Source organism: Lycorma delicatula, chromosome 3 (assembly GCF_047948215.1).
Source record: "Lycorma delicatula isolate Av1 chromosome 3, ASM4794821v1, whole genome shotgun sequence".
In the NCBI taxonomy this organism is placed as follows: domain Eukaryota; kingdom Metazoa; phylum Arthropoda; class Insecta; order Hemiptera; family Fulgoridae; genus Lycorma; species Lycorma delicatula.
Genome location: NC_134457.1, coordinates 114,263,881 through 114,284,025, shown reverse-complemented (window position 1 = coordinate 114,284,025; position 20,145 = coordinate 114,263,881). Strand labels below are relative to the sequence as shown.

The following is a 20,145-nucleotide window of genomic DNA, read 5'->3' as shown; positions in this document are numbered from 1 at the left end:
AATTAATAGAAAAATAATAATATAAAAAATGAAAACATTAATCATATGAACAAAAAAAGAAAATCTCAACCATACATAAAATTGAAATTATTTTTATAATTTGGTTTTAAAACTGCTCATTAAAATGTAAAAAAAAAAAACATATTAAAAATGTGACTGTAACTGATTGTAATTTTTTTTTAAAAATCAGTATTTCAAAAGTTCTGTTAGTTGTTTTCATGACTTTATAAATAAAATATAGCCACGTAAATTACTCAGAAGCAGGTTATAACATTAGAGTTTAATATTTTAATTGTAAACATTCACATAAATCGTTATAATTTATGTTAGACACTCTTCACATTAAATTTCATGTGAATGTTCTTAGAATTCACCCTTTACCACAGTTGATGTGTTAAGTTGGCCTAATAATTTATGTTCATCATCACTTCGAGATTCTCTAAATTGGTGACTGTGAAATTGTCTAGATTTGTAAAAACTTTCAACAGTAAATATACATTGACAGTGTGTCAATGTTTACTTTCTACTGTCAGCAAAAAAGAGGGATACTTGAGTATAACACCCCATATTTACAACTACATGTTCTTACATTGTCAGTTCACACATTGTGCTCACAAAGTAGTAAATTTTCCTGTACAAAATTTTTTAATTAAAGTTTTCATATATTTTATGTTTCTATAATTTAAACTTTAATGTGTTATTCTATGATTAAATATCACCTCTAGTTTTACTGAAACTGAAATTTTTCTATTAAAGCTGTACACTATTTGATTTTTTTTCAGTTATTCCTTGACCCTTATTGATGCTTTGGATACATTAGCTGTTATGGGTAATTACACAGAGTTTCAACGAGTGGTAGATATCGTTACTACAAAGGCTAATTTTGATTCAAATATCAATGTATCTGTATTTGAAACAAACATTAGGATTGTTGGAGGACTTCTCAGTGCACATCTTCTGTCACATAGGTATGAGTAAAAAGTCGTAATTACAAGGGAAGTAGTTTGGAATATACCTTAAGTCATTGTAATTTCTTTTTGCAATTTGTGCAGAAAGATTTATATGTATATATAAATTATGGCTGATATGTAATTTCTAAATAATAATCTGTAACTCTATATTACTTTAGAAAAGATGTCCAGTTTGGAAACACGGTTGGAAAAGGTAGAGAATAAAAGTAAATCTAATATATAGTATCTTGTTTTTATCAAAACATTTGATTATAAAATAGTGAGACCAATTGCTAATATTTAATGCTAGTACATGTAAAATAGAGAAATAGAAATTATTTGTTATAATTCATGAGACTGTTAAGATCCAAAAGTCTTCTTTTCCATTTAACCAGTCCAATGTCTCAAGTGTTAAAATTAGAAAAGATTAATTTTACAAAACATAGCATTATATGCTATTGCATATATGATATTGCATTACAAAACATAATAGATTAAACAAACAAACAAAAATTACCTAAATAAAAATAATAACAAGTACATGAAAAAACTACTTAATTTAGCATGTAATAAATAAAATAAAACTTATAAGCTTGAAATAAAAAATATTTTCTTGAATTCCTAAGAAATAAGTATCAGAAAAAAATAAATCAATTTTTTTTTAATTAGAAAACCATCTAGAGCATTTTTTAAGAAAACTACACGAGTGCATTCAGAAATAAATAAAGAGAAGTGAATTCATGATAACCAAAGATTTGGGTAATTTAAACCAAAAAACTTAATTGCAATCAATCAAGAGGCCCTCATAGTGGTTGAAGTTATCTTTAATTTCTGCATCTTTGCTAGGAGTGTATACTAAGTTTCAGCCAGATGAGATAATGAGTGTTTCGACAAATTATTTAAATTCTTAAGTGACAATTTCCATTCAATAATATAAATACAATCTATATCATTATATAAAGATTTCATCAGTTAATAATTGCTTTTATGTCAATTGAAGTTTCATCATTACCTGTAGCTCTAGTTGAAAACTAGTCAATGAGAACTTAAGGGTCAAGTTCAGTTATCAGTTAATACACATCAAACTCAGTTTGATGTGAAAGAAAGATAGAAAGGAACAGTAGGGATTGTAATAAGCAAAGGTGCTGCAACTCAAGGTCTGGTTGGTTATACAATCTGGACTAGACTTCCAGTCAAAGCCAGGCTCTGGTTGACTGAACAAATTGACATGTGAGAACTGTTCAAAACTGTTGACCCTTACCCATATAAAACTAAACAAACTATAGTTTACACATTTGCTGTCACTTGCTCATGATATACAAAGATTGTATGATTTAAATTTGTTTAAATATTAAAGATGTCTTTGATTTAAATACACTTCTGTTATTTTCTCAGTAAATGTTGTGAATAAATTCTTATTATTTAATTTGGGGTTATTAAATATCGCTTAATTTATATCAGAATATATATTTGAGTTACTTCTGTTTTAGGTTTACTGTTTTGTTTCCTTCCTGTTATTGATATTTATTGTCATAGTGTCTCATGTTTAAGACAACTTTGATTATAATGTGGTTGATGATTAGCTAGTGGTGTTAATAATGTTAATTTACAACTTAGAGCAGGTGTGGAGTTAGAGCCAGGTTGGCCATGTAATGGACCTCTTTTGAGATTAGCTGAAGATGTTGCAAAAAGACTGATAGCTGCTTTCGACACAACCACAGGAATGCCATACGGAACTGTTAACTTACGTCATGGAGTACCACTGGGAGAAACAAGTGTAACTTGTACTGCTGGTGTTGGGACATTTATTGTTGAGTTTGGAACATTATCTAGGCTTACTGGTGATCCGGTGTATGAAGAGGTGTGTACTTATTTATTTTTTTTAATTTTTAATTAACATAGTTAAAGTCATACAACCTAATATCATTATTAATATTCACTTAGAGGTATTTAGATTGTGCAAAAAAGGTAATTACAAAATTGTTCCACCATTGATATTTTTTTTTAGATCTTGAAGTTTTTTGTTTTTAATTAATTGGGTAGATAGTATATTTTTTTTTTTGTCATCAGTCATTTGACTGGTTTGATGCAGCTCTCCAAGATTCCCTATCTAGTGCTAGTCGTTTCATTTCAGTATACCCTCTACATCCTACATCCCTAACAATTTGTTTTACTAGTATTTACAATTTATTAGTATTTTTCCAAATGCTACTTTCTTCATCTATTTGCCGCAATACCTCTTCATTTGTCACTTTATCCACCCATCTGATTTTTAACATTCTCCTATAGCACCACATTTCAAAAGCTTCTAATCTTTTCTTCTCAGATACTCCGATTGTCCAAGTTTCACTTCCATATAAAGCGACACTCCAAACATACACTTTCAAAAATCTTTTCCTGACATTTAAATTAATTTTTGATGTAAACAAATTATATTTCTTACTGAAGGCTCGTTTAGCTTGTGCTATTCGGCATTTTATATCGCTCCTGCTTCGTCCATCTTTAGTAATTCTACTTACCAAATAACAACATTCTTCTACCTCCATAATCTTTTCTCCTCCTATTTTCACATTCAGTGGTCCATCTTTGTTATTTCTACTACATTTCATTACTTTTGTTTTCTTCTTGTTTATTTTCATGCGATAGTTCTTGCGTAGGACTTCATCTATGCCGTTCATTGTTTGTTCTAAATCCTTTTTACTCTCGGCTAGAATTACTATATCATCAGCAAATCGTAGCATCTTTATCTTTTCACCTTGTACTGTTACTCTGAATCTAAATTGTTCTTTAACCTCATTTACTGCTAGTTCCATGTAAAGATTCACCAAATTATGATCGCTATCAATGTCGGCTCCAGGGTAAGTTGTGCAGTCAACGAGTTGATTTCTAAATCTTTGCTTAACCATGATATAATCTATCTGATACCTTGCAGTATCGCCTGGCTTTTTCCAAGTGTATATCTTCTATTATGATTTTTAAATTGGGTGTTGGCAATTACTAAATTATTATACTTCGTGCAAAACTCTATAAGTCGGTCCCCTCTTTCATTCCTTTTGCCCAGCCCGTATTCACCCACTATATTTCCTTCCTTGCCTTTTCCAATGCTTGCATTCCAATCTCCAACTATTATTAAATTTTCATCTCCTTTTACGTGTTTAATTGCTTCATCAATCTCTTCGTACACACATTCTACATCATCATCATCATGGGCGCTTGTAGGCATATAGACGTTAACAATCGTTGTCGGTTTAGGTTTTGATTTTATCCTTATTACAATGACTCTATCGCTATGCGTCTTGAAATACTCCACTCTCCTCCCTATCTTCTTGTTCATCACGAAACCTACTCCTGCCTGCCCATTATTTGACACTGAGTTAATTACTCAAAAGTCGCCTTCCTCTTCCCACCGAACCTCACTAATTCCTACTATATCCACGTTTACCCTATCCATTTCCCTTTTTAAATTTTCTACCCTACCAACCTTTTTTAAGCTTCTAACATTCCACGCTCCGACTCGTAGAATGTTATTTTTTACTTTTCTGGTGACCCCTTCCTTAGTAGTCCCCACCCGGAGATCCAAACAGGGGACTATTTTACCAAGGAAGGCGCCTCCATTATTGCTTTTGAAAATGCAGAGAGCCATATTTTCTTGGAAAAAAAAAACAGCTGTAGTTTTCCATTGCTTTCACCTGCGCAGTACTCAGAGGACTGAGTGATGTTGATATGGCCGTTTAAGTCATTGTGACTCACGCCCCTAACTACTGAAAGAGCTGCTGCCCTCTTTCAGGAATCATTCCTTAGTCTGGCTCTCAACAGATACCTCTCCGATATGGTTGCACCTTCGGTCCAGCTACTCTGTATCCCTGAGCACTCAAGCCCCCTCACCAACGGCAAAGTCTCATGATTCATAGAGGAGATAGTATAATTACTGATGAATTGTTCTGTGATACTTCTGTATCCAGGTTAAAATTCAGGTAAAGGTATAGTAAAGATACTTTTTACTTTAATTGAATGCTTTTGTTATTGGGATTCTAACTATAAATGTAATGTATACTTTAGGGACTAGTACTTTGTAATGTACACTAAGGAACAGACTGATAGGAAAAATCTGGCTATAATTTTGCTTACAGCCTGTTATGAATATTTAGTTTTTTTTTTATTTAGTCATGTTCTATCTAATACTTGTTTGTTTTCCATTTTTCTACTAAGCTTACTCTGACAAGCTTATAAAACTGTTGCACTCACGTTGCTCTCATCCTATTCATTAGTTTTTCTGTCTTTGCTTTCCTTATATTTGTAACATTTGTTATATTACAGAATTTCTAATGAAGGTAGAACTCTTGAATTAAAATAAAATGAGTAATTGAATAAATATCATACATCAAATACTAAATTAAAAATGGGTGATTAAAATTGACAAATTTATAAAGAAATGCATTGATAAAATGTATTACCCACATAAGGTTGCCCTCAACAGTGAACTTCCCAACACCAAAAAAAATTTAATTCAGTTTTAAATGAATTTAATTTAGTCATGGAGTTGTTCATCTTTCTTTCATTTTCCTGTTTAGCCTCCGGTAACTACCGTTTAGATAATTCTTCAGAGGATGAATGAGGATGATACATATGAGTGTAAATGAAGTGTAGTCTTGTACATTCTCAGTTTGACCATTCCTGAGATGTGTGGTTAATTGAAACCCAACCACCAAAGAACACCGGTATCCACTATCTAGTATTCAAATCCGTGTAAAAATAACTGACTTTACTAGGACTTGAACGCTGGAACTCTTGACTTCCAAATCAGCTGATTTGGGAAGACCCGTTCACCACTAAACCAACCCGGTGGGTTATGGAGCTGAGCTGTTCATCTAGCAGCAACAAATCAAACTGTTAGATGAGAAAAGCAATCAGAACTGTAATCAGTAATTAACAGTAATAATATTAAATTTACATCAAGTATGCCATTTGTATTAATTCTTAATTTATTAAAAAATGTCATTAAGTGATGACAGTTAATTACACTAATTAAGTGTCATGTTACATGACAATATTAATTATTGATTTTCATTAGTTGTTTAATTTAACTCTCTGTAATACAAATGGCTAATTTAAACAATTTATTTGTTATAGCTAAAAAATTATTTATTAGACAGTCCACATATTGTGTTAAGTTTTATATATTGTAAGTGACCCAGTTTCTGAAAAAATCATGAGTATTATTTTTTTTTTTTCCCCCTTTTATTGTTGGTTTTTTAAAGCTCTTACAACATACATTCCCATGCCTTTATGGGTGTATTGTTCAATTGCAGGGATTCATTTAGATTTGGACCCTTCAAGAATTAAATCAGACATTTCTCCCTAAAAGAAGCAATGGAGGAAAGTTGAATTTGATGTGTACTTTAAAATAAAAATCTTTAACTGCATTTTTAATTGTATTTCAGTCTATAGTCTTTCTTGTTTCCCAAGTTGCTTAATACAAGGGTCATGCAATAATTAAAAATTACAGACACAAATAGATGTGGTGGCAAAACAGTTGGTAAGATGGTTATGAACTACTTTCAAACCAGTAACTTTACAACCCTATGATGACTTTTGATCAGCTATTTAAGTAAAAGTTTTTTGTTTATAACCATAAAATCTCATTTTACAATGGCGTGTCCTCTTGAAGTTTGCAAATTAGTAAAAAAAGTGTGTAGTGATCTGTTTTTTTGCTTTTCGAAGGTGAAAAAACTCCATTTACATTTACTCTCATATGATCAAACAATATGAACAAAGTTATATGAACTGCAGAAATTTTACAATAGGTAAAAAATTCTAAAGATGATCAAACTACAGTTGAGCAGACAGATGAGCACAGTTCTGGACATCCAATTGAAGTTTTAGCAACCGATTACAATTGAGATTATAGCAGAGAAATTACAAGTAAGTATTGGTAAAATTTGTAACATTATCACCAACAAGCTCAAGTATTGTAAAATAAATGCAAAATGGGTTCAAAGAGAGATGACAGATCACCATAATGAGACTAGACTTCACATGTCCATAGAGCTGAAACAACATTATCAGCAGAAATGTGATGCATTTTTCCACAATATTCCAACCTGCGATTCATCATTACGAACTGGAATCAAAAGGACAGACCATGAAGTAGAAGCACAGAAGTTCACCTTTCAAGAAGAAATTCCAAATTCAGCCATCAGTGGGAAAAATCGTAATCAAATATTTTGGGATGCAAAAGGCCTAGTTTTTGTCATTTTTCTAGAAGATTGGTGAACAATAAATGGCACATACTGTTGGGACATGCTTATCAAGAAAATGAAGCCACAATATTGTTGAAAAAATGCTTTGGATCTCAGTGCAAAACCGTCACTCTGTTTCATGATAATGCCTGGCCTCTCCTAGATCAGGTAATTTGAGAAACCAGTGACAAACTGCATTTGAAAGTACTACCTCACCCTCTTACTGTCCTCACTTGGCTGGTGATTAAATTTGGTGTTTAATATGATACATTTTTGTAAGCAACTGCTTACTTGAAAACTGTCAAAAGATTCAAAATATGTAAACCATAAAAAATAAAAAAAGGCATGATTATTTAACAGCTAGAAATTATGCAACAAAGAACAATTAGCTTTCAAATCTAACAGTTGTATAGTTAAGTTATTTGCATCTCTAGTTATAATATATCCAAAATAGATTATGAGCATTTCAACAATAGTGTACTAGCTACCACAAAATACCATATCTGCTGCCATTTACTTTTATAACCATGTGTTCGTTTCAATGTGTTCCCTGAAATAATTGTTTTATGTTTAATTGTGTGTATTTTAATATTCTGCCTTAATCTCTACAACATACATTAATGAACTAATTTATTTTGTAATAGAAACTTATTCCCAAAACATGTTAGAAAGAAAGAAGTTGGAAGTAATAAAGTATTTAAAAATGTTTGACTTTTATTATTAGTATATTTTTTCCATTAAAATCCCTTCAGTATTTTCTCTTGAAATCTACATATTTAGATAGACCAAAAATAAATTTAGATAGAAAATAATATATTACTATTAACAAATCAATTTCCACTTTACAGTTTTGAATTCTTTACTACGGTTTTTGTTTTTATTATGGTACATCTTTATAAAACACTTTATGCAGTTTGATGACTAGCTACTACTTATTTCTAAATATACCTTCTGTACTAAAGGTCTTCCTTTTAATAATAACCTATGTTTTCTTTTAAAATAACCTTATGTATTTGACATTTCATATTTGCAGTTGCGCAGTATATTTTTAATCAGTAAAATGTTTTTTTGCACATTGATTTTTTTTGTTGCTCTAATATATAATCATTATTATTATCATAATAAAAATATTATTACCTTATTAGTAGGTAAACAGAAATAAACTGAATTAGAGAAAATAAAAACAGACTTAAAATTTAAAAAGATATTAAAAATAGTCACCTTTAAAACCAAAATTATGATGTTAGAGGGGTTTTAAGAACAAAAGATCAGGAAAGAAAATCGGAAATGAATGGTTAAAGAATTTCAAAAAACAACATACAGAAAGAATGAAGAGGTATTAAGAAGAGAGAAAACAGCAAATAAGAAAGAAGCGAAGCAGGTTGAAATGTAGTCTTGAAGTGGCCAAAATAAAAAATAAAAACATTAAACTTTTCTTTAATTAGGTACTATAACATTAATATAAGCATAATATTTTTTTTTTCACAAATTGATAAGTAGTAAACTAAAATATATATGCAAGGTTCCATAACCAAAAAGGCTGCAGGTGAACCTGACATGAGGTATAAGTCAATTCTGAAATTGGCTTAGCCTTCCTAAGATAACAAGATATTCTTTCCCAGTCTTACTAAGGAAAGTGAGCTTTGACATAGTTTCACATTGCCTTCTTCATTGGGCCAAATATTCTATTGCACATCATCATCCCAAGCCCACCAAAATCCAGGTATTAGAGGGACACCTTCCCTCTGTTTACCACAGAAATTGGTTTTATTATCAATATCATTATTCTCAGAGAAAAGAGTTCCTGAATAGTGCCTCTTATACAGGTGCTAGAGATGTATGACATAATAAGAAAAACTTGACAAATGGTATAAAGCAAAAACAAAGATTAATGTAGTCCTGTTAAGAAACAATACACATTACATTGCCATTAAAGAGGCAAATAAGATAAAATGACCACAACCAAAGCTTCATTCATCTAACCAATTCCTGAAGATTGTCAAAGTTAGAGCCTGAGTTTGCTGAATGCAGTTTCTGCCTGCTGTTGGAATTTTTAATGGCAGTAGCATTCACTATCTAGCAATAAAAAATAATAATTACCAATAAACTCATTAAATGTAGTTAATTAATACATTTGTTAATTACATTTGATGCCATAATATATAAATTTGAATTTAATTGCCTGGTTCAGGTTGTTTGGCTTAGTGGACTAAATTCATGAATAAAAAAGTCATCTCTGTTGTACTTTATCATTCTGAGGAGATTTGGATTTTTCACTGTAAAAATAAGGCCTCATTTTCATGGTCATACCTGTAAATCTACAATTTATCACTTATTATAATCCCCACTGAGGACTCTTACTCTTTGAGGTTATTGTTCCCACAGCCCTAGCCTATGCAGCTTTTTTCCTACTAGACACAAGCAGCTGAAACATTTTACACCATATACATACATGACACCAAGAACACCACTCAAATTATAACATATACTTCATCAACATACTTACAAACAGCAACATAGCTTCTTACACTGTTTCTTCTTACACTTGCACTCTATAGTGTTGTGACACCTTACAAAATACAACTGTAACCTTAGTTGGAAACCATTGTGCAGATGGGTGAATGGCTTCAGACTCCAGGTGGATGATAGTGGGGTCTCCAGTGATGTTCTCTAGGCACCAGGATGAATCCTTGTGCTTGTATGCAGCCCTTGCTCCAATACACGTGTGCTCTGCTGGAGTGGTCCATTAAAATGCCAGTACTCATGAAACAAAATTTCAGTTCCAGTTAACAATTTTTTGGTTGTTACCAAAGAATTGAAGAGACTTCAACCAACCTTGTCACCTGATGATTTGTCCAGTCTAAGGAAACTAGAAACATTACGAAGAGTGCTAAATTTTCTTGTATAAGTTTTCTTGTGATGAGGTACAACAAAGAAGGTAAATTCTTTGCTAAGATTTCTCCCTTCCTGATAAATAAGTATCGTAACAGCTTATCAATCTCTGAAATCTGTTAAAAAACTTAGAAGCGGCGCCCTGCTGATTGAAATTGGTAGTGAAATATCCTAGTCCTTAAGTACACAGGGAAAGATGATGTGATATTGGAGCCCCATAAGATTCTAAATTTGAGTAAGGAAGTGCTCTTTTGCAGTGACTTGGCTGACATTGAGTTACCTGAAAGATTATCACTACAGTTAGTTATGTCTGTGCAGAGGATTATGAGAAAGGAGAATGGTGTTGATGTGCCAACATCCTCGCTTGTTCTAACGTTTATTATTCTGACCAGTCCTGACAAAATAAAAGTTTACTACCTTTGTCCATGTGTAAATATGGACTATGGACACCATGTGTCCATAGTATCTGGGGTTTGGTGTATATGAATACACCAAACCCCAGACACTGCTTTCAATATCAGGGTTTTGGTCACAAAAAAATTGATTGCAAGAAGGAACAAGTTTGTGCATGTTGCAGCCATAAAGGACAAGATGATAGCACATATGTGGAAGTAGAAAAATGTATTAATTGTAAAGATCCACACTCTGCAAATGTCTCTAGAATGCACCCATTATAAGAAAAAGGCTACATTAAAGATCTCTACTGAGCAGAAAGTGTCCTTTGCTGTTGCTCGTTGGGAAAATCCCTTAATATGAGGAATCCTGTACACCCCCCCCCCGGTGTTATTTTTGTCCAGGTTCTCTCAAAGAATGTACAAAAAGAGAATGAATGTGCAATGTGAAAAGAACTGACCAAAATGGTAGAGGCTTTGTTAGACTAAGTAAATTCCCTTATATCTGCTATTGCAGTATTGAGTACTGGCAAGAAGAATGTGGTTACTTCTAATAGAAAGACCAATAGGAGTTTACCAAAAACCACTGCAGTCAGTACACCATCACATAAACTTTCCACTGCCCACTTACATAGCAAATAACCAAGATCCCTGTGATGGGATCTATTAAAACATCATCGTCTGGTACAGCATCTCCATCCTCCCAGACTTCCAAGTCCCCATCGCCATCTTGAGGTCTACAAGGATATGGTGGCAGATGAAGTCCCCAAAGTATCAAAGTTTCTTAAAGGTTATAAATACCAAGAAGAAAAAATGGATAATATTTGATAACTAATCTGCTAGCAGAGTTTTGTACATCACAAGAAAAAGGATTTTGTATGAGTACTAATATTATTCACTGGAATGTTTGCAAACTCCATTCTCGCCATGAAGATGTCAAAATCCTACTAAAGGAAGAAACCTTTGACACTGTGTCTGCAGGAAACTCACCTCCAGCCCTATGATGAAGTGTCTTTTCATTGCTATGTCAGCAAGAGATGTATCCATGAAACAAAGTGTAGAGGAAGTGAAGGTATGGCTATTTTCCTGAAGGAAGTCACGTTAGCCATGTGGATTCCACTGGCTACAAACATCCCTCCAACCTCAATGAAGGTATTGGAACCTTCCTTCCTGTGCAAGTTGGTGGAACGAATTTTAAATCATCATCTAATAAGATACCTTGAGAAAAATGCCCTAATTGCTCCCCGAGCAGTATGGTTTCCACCAAGGTAGATCTCTTTCAACATGTAGTTGCACTGGAATCTGTTATTCAAAACACCTTCCTACTTCGCCAATGGCTTGTTGCTGTGTTTTTTGATTTGTAGAAGGCATATGACAGCTTGTAGGAGAGGAATCCTAAGTACACTGCATGAATGGGATATACAAGGAAGTCTCCTTGCATTTATCAGGGGTTTCCTCAGTAGTCAGTCCTTTCAAGTTCAATTTGTAACAGTACACACTAGAAAAGAGAATACCACAGGGAAGTTATCTTGTAAATTTGTTTGCAGTAGCCATAAATACTGTGGTAAACCGCATGCAAACACCCGTTATTTGTGCATCATTTCTCAATTTACATTGCGTCTAGAACTGTAGCTGCTCCAAAATACAATTGTGCTGTAAAAAGGCTGAATTCACCTTTTCCCTGGAGAAAACAAAATGGATTTGCTTTACCCGGTTGATTCTCAACTGTTTTTATATGGTGAATCAGTTGAACACCCAGACTAAATTTTTAGGATTTTGGTTTGACCAGCAACTGATGTGGGTAACCCATTTAAAGGAGCTGAAGCTGAAATGTCAAAAAATGCTGGACATGCTGAGAGTTCTAGCTTACACTCATTGGGGAGTTGATAGTATGCATGTTATGATTCTACCAAGCTCTGGTTCATTCCCGCTTGGACTATGGCTGCATGACTTATTCATCTGCACAAGCCACCATTCTTAGGATGCTCGATGTAGTCCATCATTTCATTTGTCCTTCTCGCTTTGGGTGCTTTTTGTTCAAGCCTTGTGATAAGTCTTCTAGTGGATAGTGGTGAGCCAACCGCTATCCACTTTTTTATTGTGGAGATGTATGCTAATAAGAAGGTCTTTAAATATAATTAATCCAACATTTCGACATGTACTTGTCTCTAGATACCATGAATGCCTTGCACACAATTAGTGACATATACCCCAGACACCCTGTTGTCTGTGAGATTCAGTCTGAAAAAACTCAGCATAACACAAGTGTGAGCTTCTGATAGATCCACTGCCTTATTGGAATTTCAGGCAATATGCTTGAAAGCCTCTTTTTGTGGCAAAAGAGGCTTGTTTGCAGCCTGCTTTCACTAATCGCGTTTTTTGTATGCTCATGTGTGTTTTCTGAAGAGGGTGGTTTGTGATGAATGGAATGCTACTATCAGCAATAAACATCACATAGTAAAGCACTGTGTCACTTGAAGCTCTTCTTTTAGAAATAATCATTGAAATGAGATTATTTTGCCGTTTACAAATAGGGCACACTAGATTTATTCATGGACATTTCATGACTCGGACTGATGCTTCAGTTTGTGTTTGCTGTGAATGCTAACTTACTGTATACCATTTCCTTATGGCTGTGTCTGTTATGTGGCATTGCATCAAACATTTTAATTAGGGGCTAACATCTAAAGTATTTTAGGAAACAGTATGTTATCAAATGTCTTGCTATTTCCTAAGGCCATGCATGTGTATTCAAATATGTGATTATTATTATAATGTGTTTCATCTATTTATGTCTTTTGGTGTATGCTAGATAGTAAATTTATTGCTTTAATTTAGATTTTTACTATTGTTATTTCATTGTGGTTTTATTTCACCTTTAGCATACTGCATAGGCACTTAACATCTATGCTGTACTGTCTAAGGAAAAATTTTTCATTGTGATACTGTGCATTTTAGTTGTTAATTTTATTTGTTTTATATGCTCTTATTTAATTTTAAGTTTAGTATTGCTAATTTTCTATTATAATAACATTGTATTTGGGTGCTAATCACAATTCTTCTTTATGCACCCAAGAAAAGAAATTTAATTATAATAATTATTCAGATCACACTTGCAATGTAATACATGTACTGCTAATTTGTAAGAGATTCAGGAAGTTCTGTACTGTAAACCAGCTTTTGTTATACAAGAACTGATCTGCTTATTTTATATGCTTGAATTTTTAGTACTGAATTAAAATTTAAAGTTAATTTCACCTGCTGCAAAAGTAAATTAAAATTTAAAATTTCTAAATGATTTTTTGTTGTTACTTTAAAATATTAACAAAATATTTTTTTTGTTTAAGGTTGCACTGAATGCATTACATGCCCTGTACAATCATCAGTCACCTATTGGTTTAGTTGGTAATCACATAGATGTTCTTACTGGCAGATGGACTGCTCAGGATTCTGGTATTGGAGCCGGAGTTGATTCGTATTTTGAATATCTTGTAAAAGGTTAGTTCAAATATAATTTTCCAAGATATTTTGTATAATTATTATTTGATTTTATTTTTCTATATTTCTGTATATTATGTAGTTATAGTTAATTGGTTGTGAAAAGAATTTACTTTTTATGTTGAAGGTGCAATTCTTTTAAATCGTCCTGAATTAATGGCCATGTTTAATGAAGGACGGATTGGTATAAATAAATATTTAAAGCGTGGTGACTGGTATTTGTGGGTGTCCATGCAGAAGGGACAGGTTACTCTTCCTGTTTTTCAATCTTTAGAAGCTTACTGGCCTGGAGTTCTCAGCTTAATAGGTAATATTATATTAAGTACTAATTTTTGTTGTTTTTTTTTTTTTTTTTTGTTAATCTTTTGTTAATTATTTTTTTTTTGCCTGACGGATTTGAACCCAGTATTACATCACTGTAAAATATGAAATACTATTCTGTAATTTTTTTTTATATTTCTTTGTTTTGCTACAGCAACACACAAAATACTAAAATTACTACGCAACATTTTTAACAGAGTAGTTGGAGGATCACAATTGCAGCAAGCATTACTTGGTAATATAACCAATAAACAGATTTTACACATTTCTTCAAAATCTTCTTATAAGTGTTATCAGAGTTTATTAAATATTCTTTTTCTCTAATTTCTACTTTGTAAAAAAAAATGATAAGTTGAAACCTTGTGTTGTCAGAGAATTAATTTTTTTTTGTAGTATTGACTACTAATCAGCTGGTCAGTTGTTTATTTTTTTACATCAAAATATAAGTGCTAGTAAAATTTTTCATTCTTTCCTACCTTGTTAATTTTCTAACAAATAAAACTTATGTAATAATGCTGTAAGAAATTTTCTTTGTGTATAAGGATAAGGAAACTATCCACATTTAAACCTGTAAAGAAGAATTGGGTAAGAGTATTTTTTCTTTGGAAAATCTGAAAGTATAAAGAAAAGAAAAATGTCATTAAATTATAAATTAAGTAGTTAATTTATAAACAGTACAAGAAAAGAGTAAGGAATGGAACTTATCTATAAACCAATTTTGGATTTTATCGTTTAGGAGATGTGGATACAGGAATGAAGTCTATTCACAACTATTATCAGGTATGGAAACAGTACGGTTTCACTCCAGAGTTTTATAATATTCCTCAAGCAGAAGTTGGACTAAATCGTCAAAGTTATCCTCTGAGACCAGAACTGGCAGAATCTGCCATGTACCTCTACCGGGCGACTGGTGATCCATTTCTTTTAGATATTGGAGTTCATATACTTCGAAGTATTCAGCATAGTGCTTACACACCTTGTGGATATGCTACGGTAATTATAATTTTTATTTAAAAATTCATTAATGTAGTTATTCAAAATGAAAAAGAATAATTAAAAGGTTCTGTTTTAGTATTCAATTGTAGCAATTAAAAATATGAATCTTAAAGAATTGTATTATCTGTTTTAGTTATGTAATTACTTGAGAATTATTATTTTTATTGTTTGGATACTTTAATTTCTTCCTTTTTTTATCTTTTATTATTTAAACAAATAATCTACATTAAAACCAGCCTATAGCAAATTTTGCTAAATATTTTACAAAATCAGATGGTTTTACGCTGTTATTTTGCTCAAAATATGTAAGTGTGAGCTGTGTGATGGAAGTTAGATATTAATGGGTTAGATAAGGAGATTATTGAAATATAGTTGGGACATTTTATTATTTAAATAAAATAATGGTGTGACTTGTGTGAGAATTCATTAAAAGTGTTTAGGATATGTTGTATGTATGTCCATTTCATATTCTTGAAAATGTCATAAAACATTTTCAGATCCAGAAACTTTTCCATAATTTTTTTAAGTTATACAGTTGTTACAAAAATAAGTTATTTAATTATACTATAAAATTTGAAAAGAGCTATCAGAAGTCAATACTTTTAAATATTGAAATTTACAGTTAATTAACATTTCAAAGAAAATGAAAATGTTGTCATAAGGTTTGTTGGTAATATGGTAAAACAAAATAATTCTTTCATAATTTTGTGATGTGGAGTAATGTTATAATGACAAAAATAATAAATTGTCAATACAGTTGATAACTGTGCATTTTACTTTAAAATAGGACACATATCTGACTAGTCCTATTGAATGCAAATCATTCATAATTTAAACTCGTTAACTGAACCTGTGAAACAAGGTTTAAAACAAGAATTAAAAGTTTACTTGAAAATAAAAAAGAATGATAAAATGTCTGATAAATTTTTTATATCGCACAGTGTGTATTCAAAACAATTTTTTTTAATGTTATTATTGATCATTATTTATGGAGTGGGTGGGAAGTCCCTTTATGTTAGTTATGAAATTATTAAGATAGATGCAGCTTACCTTCTATGGATCTAAAACATCTGTTTGGGTTCCATCATGCTCAAAGCACAGGCGTATACACCTCCATGTCCAATTGTTCATCCACAACAGCATATCAGGGAGATCATTTCAAATACTGACTAAACAGCATCTTGGAGCTGCTCGTTGTGTTGATGTATCTGCATTTTCAAATCTCTTCTTTTACAAAACTCCAGAGTGCATTGCCAGGTGTGCTGAGGTCAGTGCTTCTTGCCGACCAAGTCAATGGAGCCAGTAACGCTTCTGACATATGTCCTAACCAGAATTCAAAAAAATTTCATTAAGACATCTGAGGACATTCAAAGCAAAATGTGCTGGAGCACTGTCTCGCTGAAACATAAGGATGTTAGCGATCCCTTTTGCTGTTAATTCTGGAAGCAACCACTATCAATCATTCTCATAACTGTGTTGATTAACTGCACCATGAAAAAAAAAGGTACCAAGGAGGTGTTCAGCTTTCATCCCAGCCCAAATCATAACATGAGGCGGATGATGTTCAAATCCCTCAAAGAAATGAGGATTGTCTTTTGCCCAGAAAAAATATTTTGGTTACAAGAGCTTCAATAAATTGCACACTCATCTGAGAACATGACTTTCTTTTTATCATTTGCTCTCAGAAAGCGTTCAAGCAGTAGCTGACATGCATAAACATGTTGATCAAGGTCATTGTCACTCAACTCATTAACTGTGGCTTGATGAAAACATTTAACTTTCAAATCTTTTCACATATGGTCTCTCATTGACGATCTTGGAATACCTGATTGAAGAACATTTGCGTGTTAATTTCGGCAATGATTGTTGAATCAGTGCCTCTACAGCAGCACAGGTCTCAGCTTGAGTGCTCAGCCTTCCACTGTGTGGCACATCAAGAACACTTCCTGTTTCAAAAGCCTTCTTTCATGTCGGTAATGTTTGCCATGATGGTGACGATTTCCCAAAACTCATGAAGTCATTCATAACGTTTTGCAATGTTTCCAGTGTGTGGACATTCATGAACCCACACAAGCTAACATATGCTCTTTGATAGTGAACGGACTTGTATCCATCATCATTCCACACTCTATTATTAAGGTGGATTTATTGCAGTGTAAAGGGACTTCCTGTCCACATAGTAGTGAGCAACTGAACTAAGTTTTATTAATACATAACATACTAAAGAACATTTTCATTTGCCCTTGTGATTATCATCAGAAACTGTGATACTGCTGGTAAGTTTTTGCAATTAGGCAGTTATGTAATTCAAATGTGGTCAAAAAGTATGTTTTATTTCAATTTGTTTGTTTAGTATATCATTATTGTTTATGTATTTCATTGCAAGTATCATTGTGATCTGTATTTATTAGATGATTGGCAAATTTTAAATCCGTGTTTTTATGGGAGACTTCCAAGTGATTATCTTTGTTCGAAGCTATTAATTTTATCAGTTTAAATGACTTATACAAGAAATCATAAATGCTAATAAAAAGATTTATGATTTTCTATTTTTATTTTAATATTTTACTTTTTTCTAATTTATAATAATTACTTTCTTTGTTTATACTTGTAAAAAAATTATATAAAATTTATATTTTTAGATTGAGGATACAAGAGATCATACTCAAGAAAACCGCATGGAATCATTCTTTTTGGCAGAAACAACAAAATATTTATATCTATTATTTGATCCAGATAATTTTATTCATAATAAAGGTCAGCATGGCACAGTTCATACTTTACCATCAGGAAGAGAGTGTATTTTAGATGCTGGTGGTTATATTTTTAATACTGGTATGTAAATATTTTACTTGAATTTTATTTTAATGAAAGATTTTTTTGGTTTTTTCCTCAAAACCTCTGCCCTTGAGCTACTTCATTATTTTTTGTATTGGAATCTTTTACTGTAAATTACATAATCCCAATGGTAGCTTGTTAATCTACCATTAGGTGCACTTGTTTTTGTTTTACAACAAATTATCAATTGGGGTAAGGTTTACCATGAAATTGTCTCTATGTTATATCATTTTTTTTTTCATTTCCATACATCTTATTTACTGTTAGAATTAAAATTTACAGTTTATGATCTCATGTAGTTGATAATTCAGAATATCAATATATATTCACTATAAATCTTAAAAAAATTAATTTCAATAAAATAGTATATATATATATATATATACATATAGCTCACTTGATCATGTGTAATTTTTATATTCATCTTTTTGCTATTTCTGATTTACATTTTTAATTATGTTATTAATGGTTAAATAACATTATTATTTTTATTACTGCTATTGTATTAATATTTTAACAATTGCTTGTAAAATATATTTGGTTCTTTTGAAATACTCAGTTACGGTGCACAAAGACCGTTTCATTTAAGAGAAATGTTGCATTAAATATATTTCAGTTTTCTCTTAGGCCATTTTTATTTAAAAAATGTAAGTTTACCTGTATTACCTATATTTATTTATTCCATGATTTGATTTACCCATATTTATTCTACTTAATTTCTATTTTTATATAGGTGTGGTTACTCTGCTTCTCTCTCCCTCCTCCCACTCTCACTTACTCTCCATCATGCCCCCTCCCTCTACCACCACCCTTTCACAAATTATCCTCTCTGCAAATTTCAGCAGAATGATAATTCTGCTTTATGATATCTCCAGCCTGACACAGTTCAGACAATTTGAAAAACCATAAACAAATTTATTATGAAGAACTTCCTTACTTCCCATACAAGCCTGATATGGCCATTGGATTTCCACTTGTTTGGTCTACTCAAAGAGACACTAAGTGGTATGAAGTCTAATGGCAATGGCAGTGTCAATGAAATGTGCTAAATTGGATCTGATATCAAGTCAAGGATTCCTTTGCAGCAGGCACAAATAAGCTGATTCAGAAATGGAACAAGTGAATTAATGTTGTTGTAGATTTTGTTGAAAAGTTAAAATAATTCTATTTTGATTAAATAAACTATCTTAGCTAAAGAGCAATTTGTGTCTTTAATTATTGAATGACTCTAATATTAAATAACAATCATTAGCAAATAGGCAATCACAATAAATTAATAACACAGGTCAACAAAAAAAAAAAAATAAAATAAAATAATTTGAAACTGACATAAAAGTAGGTGAATTAGAATAGAATGTATTTTTTATGCTGAATCTTAAAATTAAATCAGTTTTTCTTTATCACCCTCAGATTTTTAGTTATGACCCTTAAAATGTTGAGAAACTTCTTAAATAATAGAATACAAAAATAATAATTACAATTAAAATTTCTACCTTTATTTTGAAGACATTTTCATTACCTTAATTTTTTTTATTTTTTTATTTTCCTTTTGTGTTCAGTGAAGTCTTTTCTTTTTATCATCCATCAGTAGTCACTCATTATAGATTCATGCCATCTGCCTTGATAACATTGTTCCATTTGCCATATATCTTGGTGGAACCTTTCTCCCTGTTCGTCACTGATGTCACCCAAGTTTAAAGGGAAAAAGTCCAAATGAAAATATAAAAAATTAATTTTCAGTGACATTTTGCAGCTTAAATATTTGTAGTTCACAAAGATTTCATTTATAAGTTGATCATGTTTTTTCAGCTTTTTTGTTTCCAAGAAAACCATAGATGCTGCTAGTTCTTTAGGATTCAGTTTGCTGTCAGATATATTTTCATGAATTAATTTTCTTATTTGTGGACGGATAAATAATCCCTCTTTTAATTCGGCTTCACTTAATTGAGAAAAAATTTAAATATTTAAAGCCATCTCCATCTTCATCTAATGCTTTTACAAAGTTCATCAGGCCTAGTT

At 31.7% G+C, this 20,145-nt stretch overlaps 1 protein-coding gene across 1 annotated transcript in view; it reads left to right on the top strand.

The window, feature by feature from the left end:
• The window catches only part of Edem1 (ER degradation-enhancing alpha-mannosidase-like protein 2), a 54,205-nt gene that overhangs the window by 15,248 nt on the left and 18,812 nt on the right, over positions 1 to 20,145 (top strand). Inside the window, exons 3-8 of the mRNA XM_075360415.1 lie at positions 783 to 968; positions 2,568 to 2,811; positions 13,821 to 13,971; positions 14,099 to 14,278; positions 15,029 to 15,285; positions 17,931 to 18,123. Coding sequence (XP_075216530.1) covers positions 783 to 968; positions 2,568 to 2,811; positions 13,821 to 13,971; positions 14,099 to 14,278; positions 15,029 to 15,285; positions 17,931 to 18,123 — 1,211 coding nt within the window. The remainder of the gene's footprint in view (positions 1 to 782; positions 969 to 2,567; positions 2,812 to 13,820; positions 13,972 to 14,098; positions 14,279 to 15,028; positions 15,286 to 17,930; positions 18,124 to 20,145) is intronic.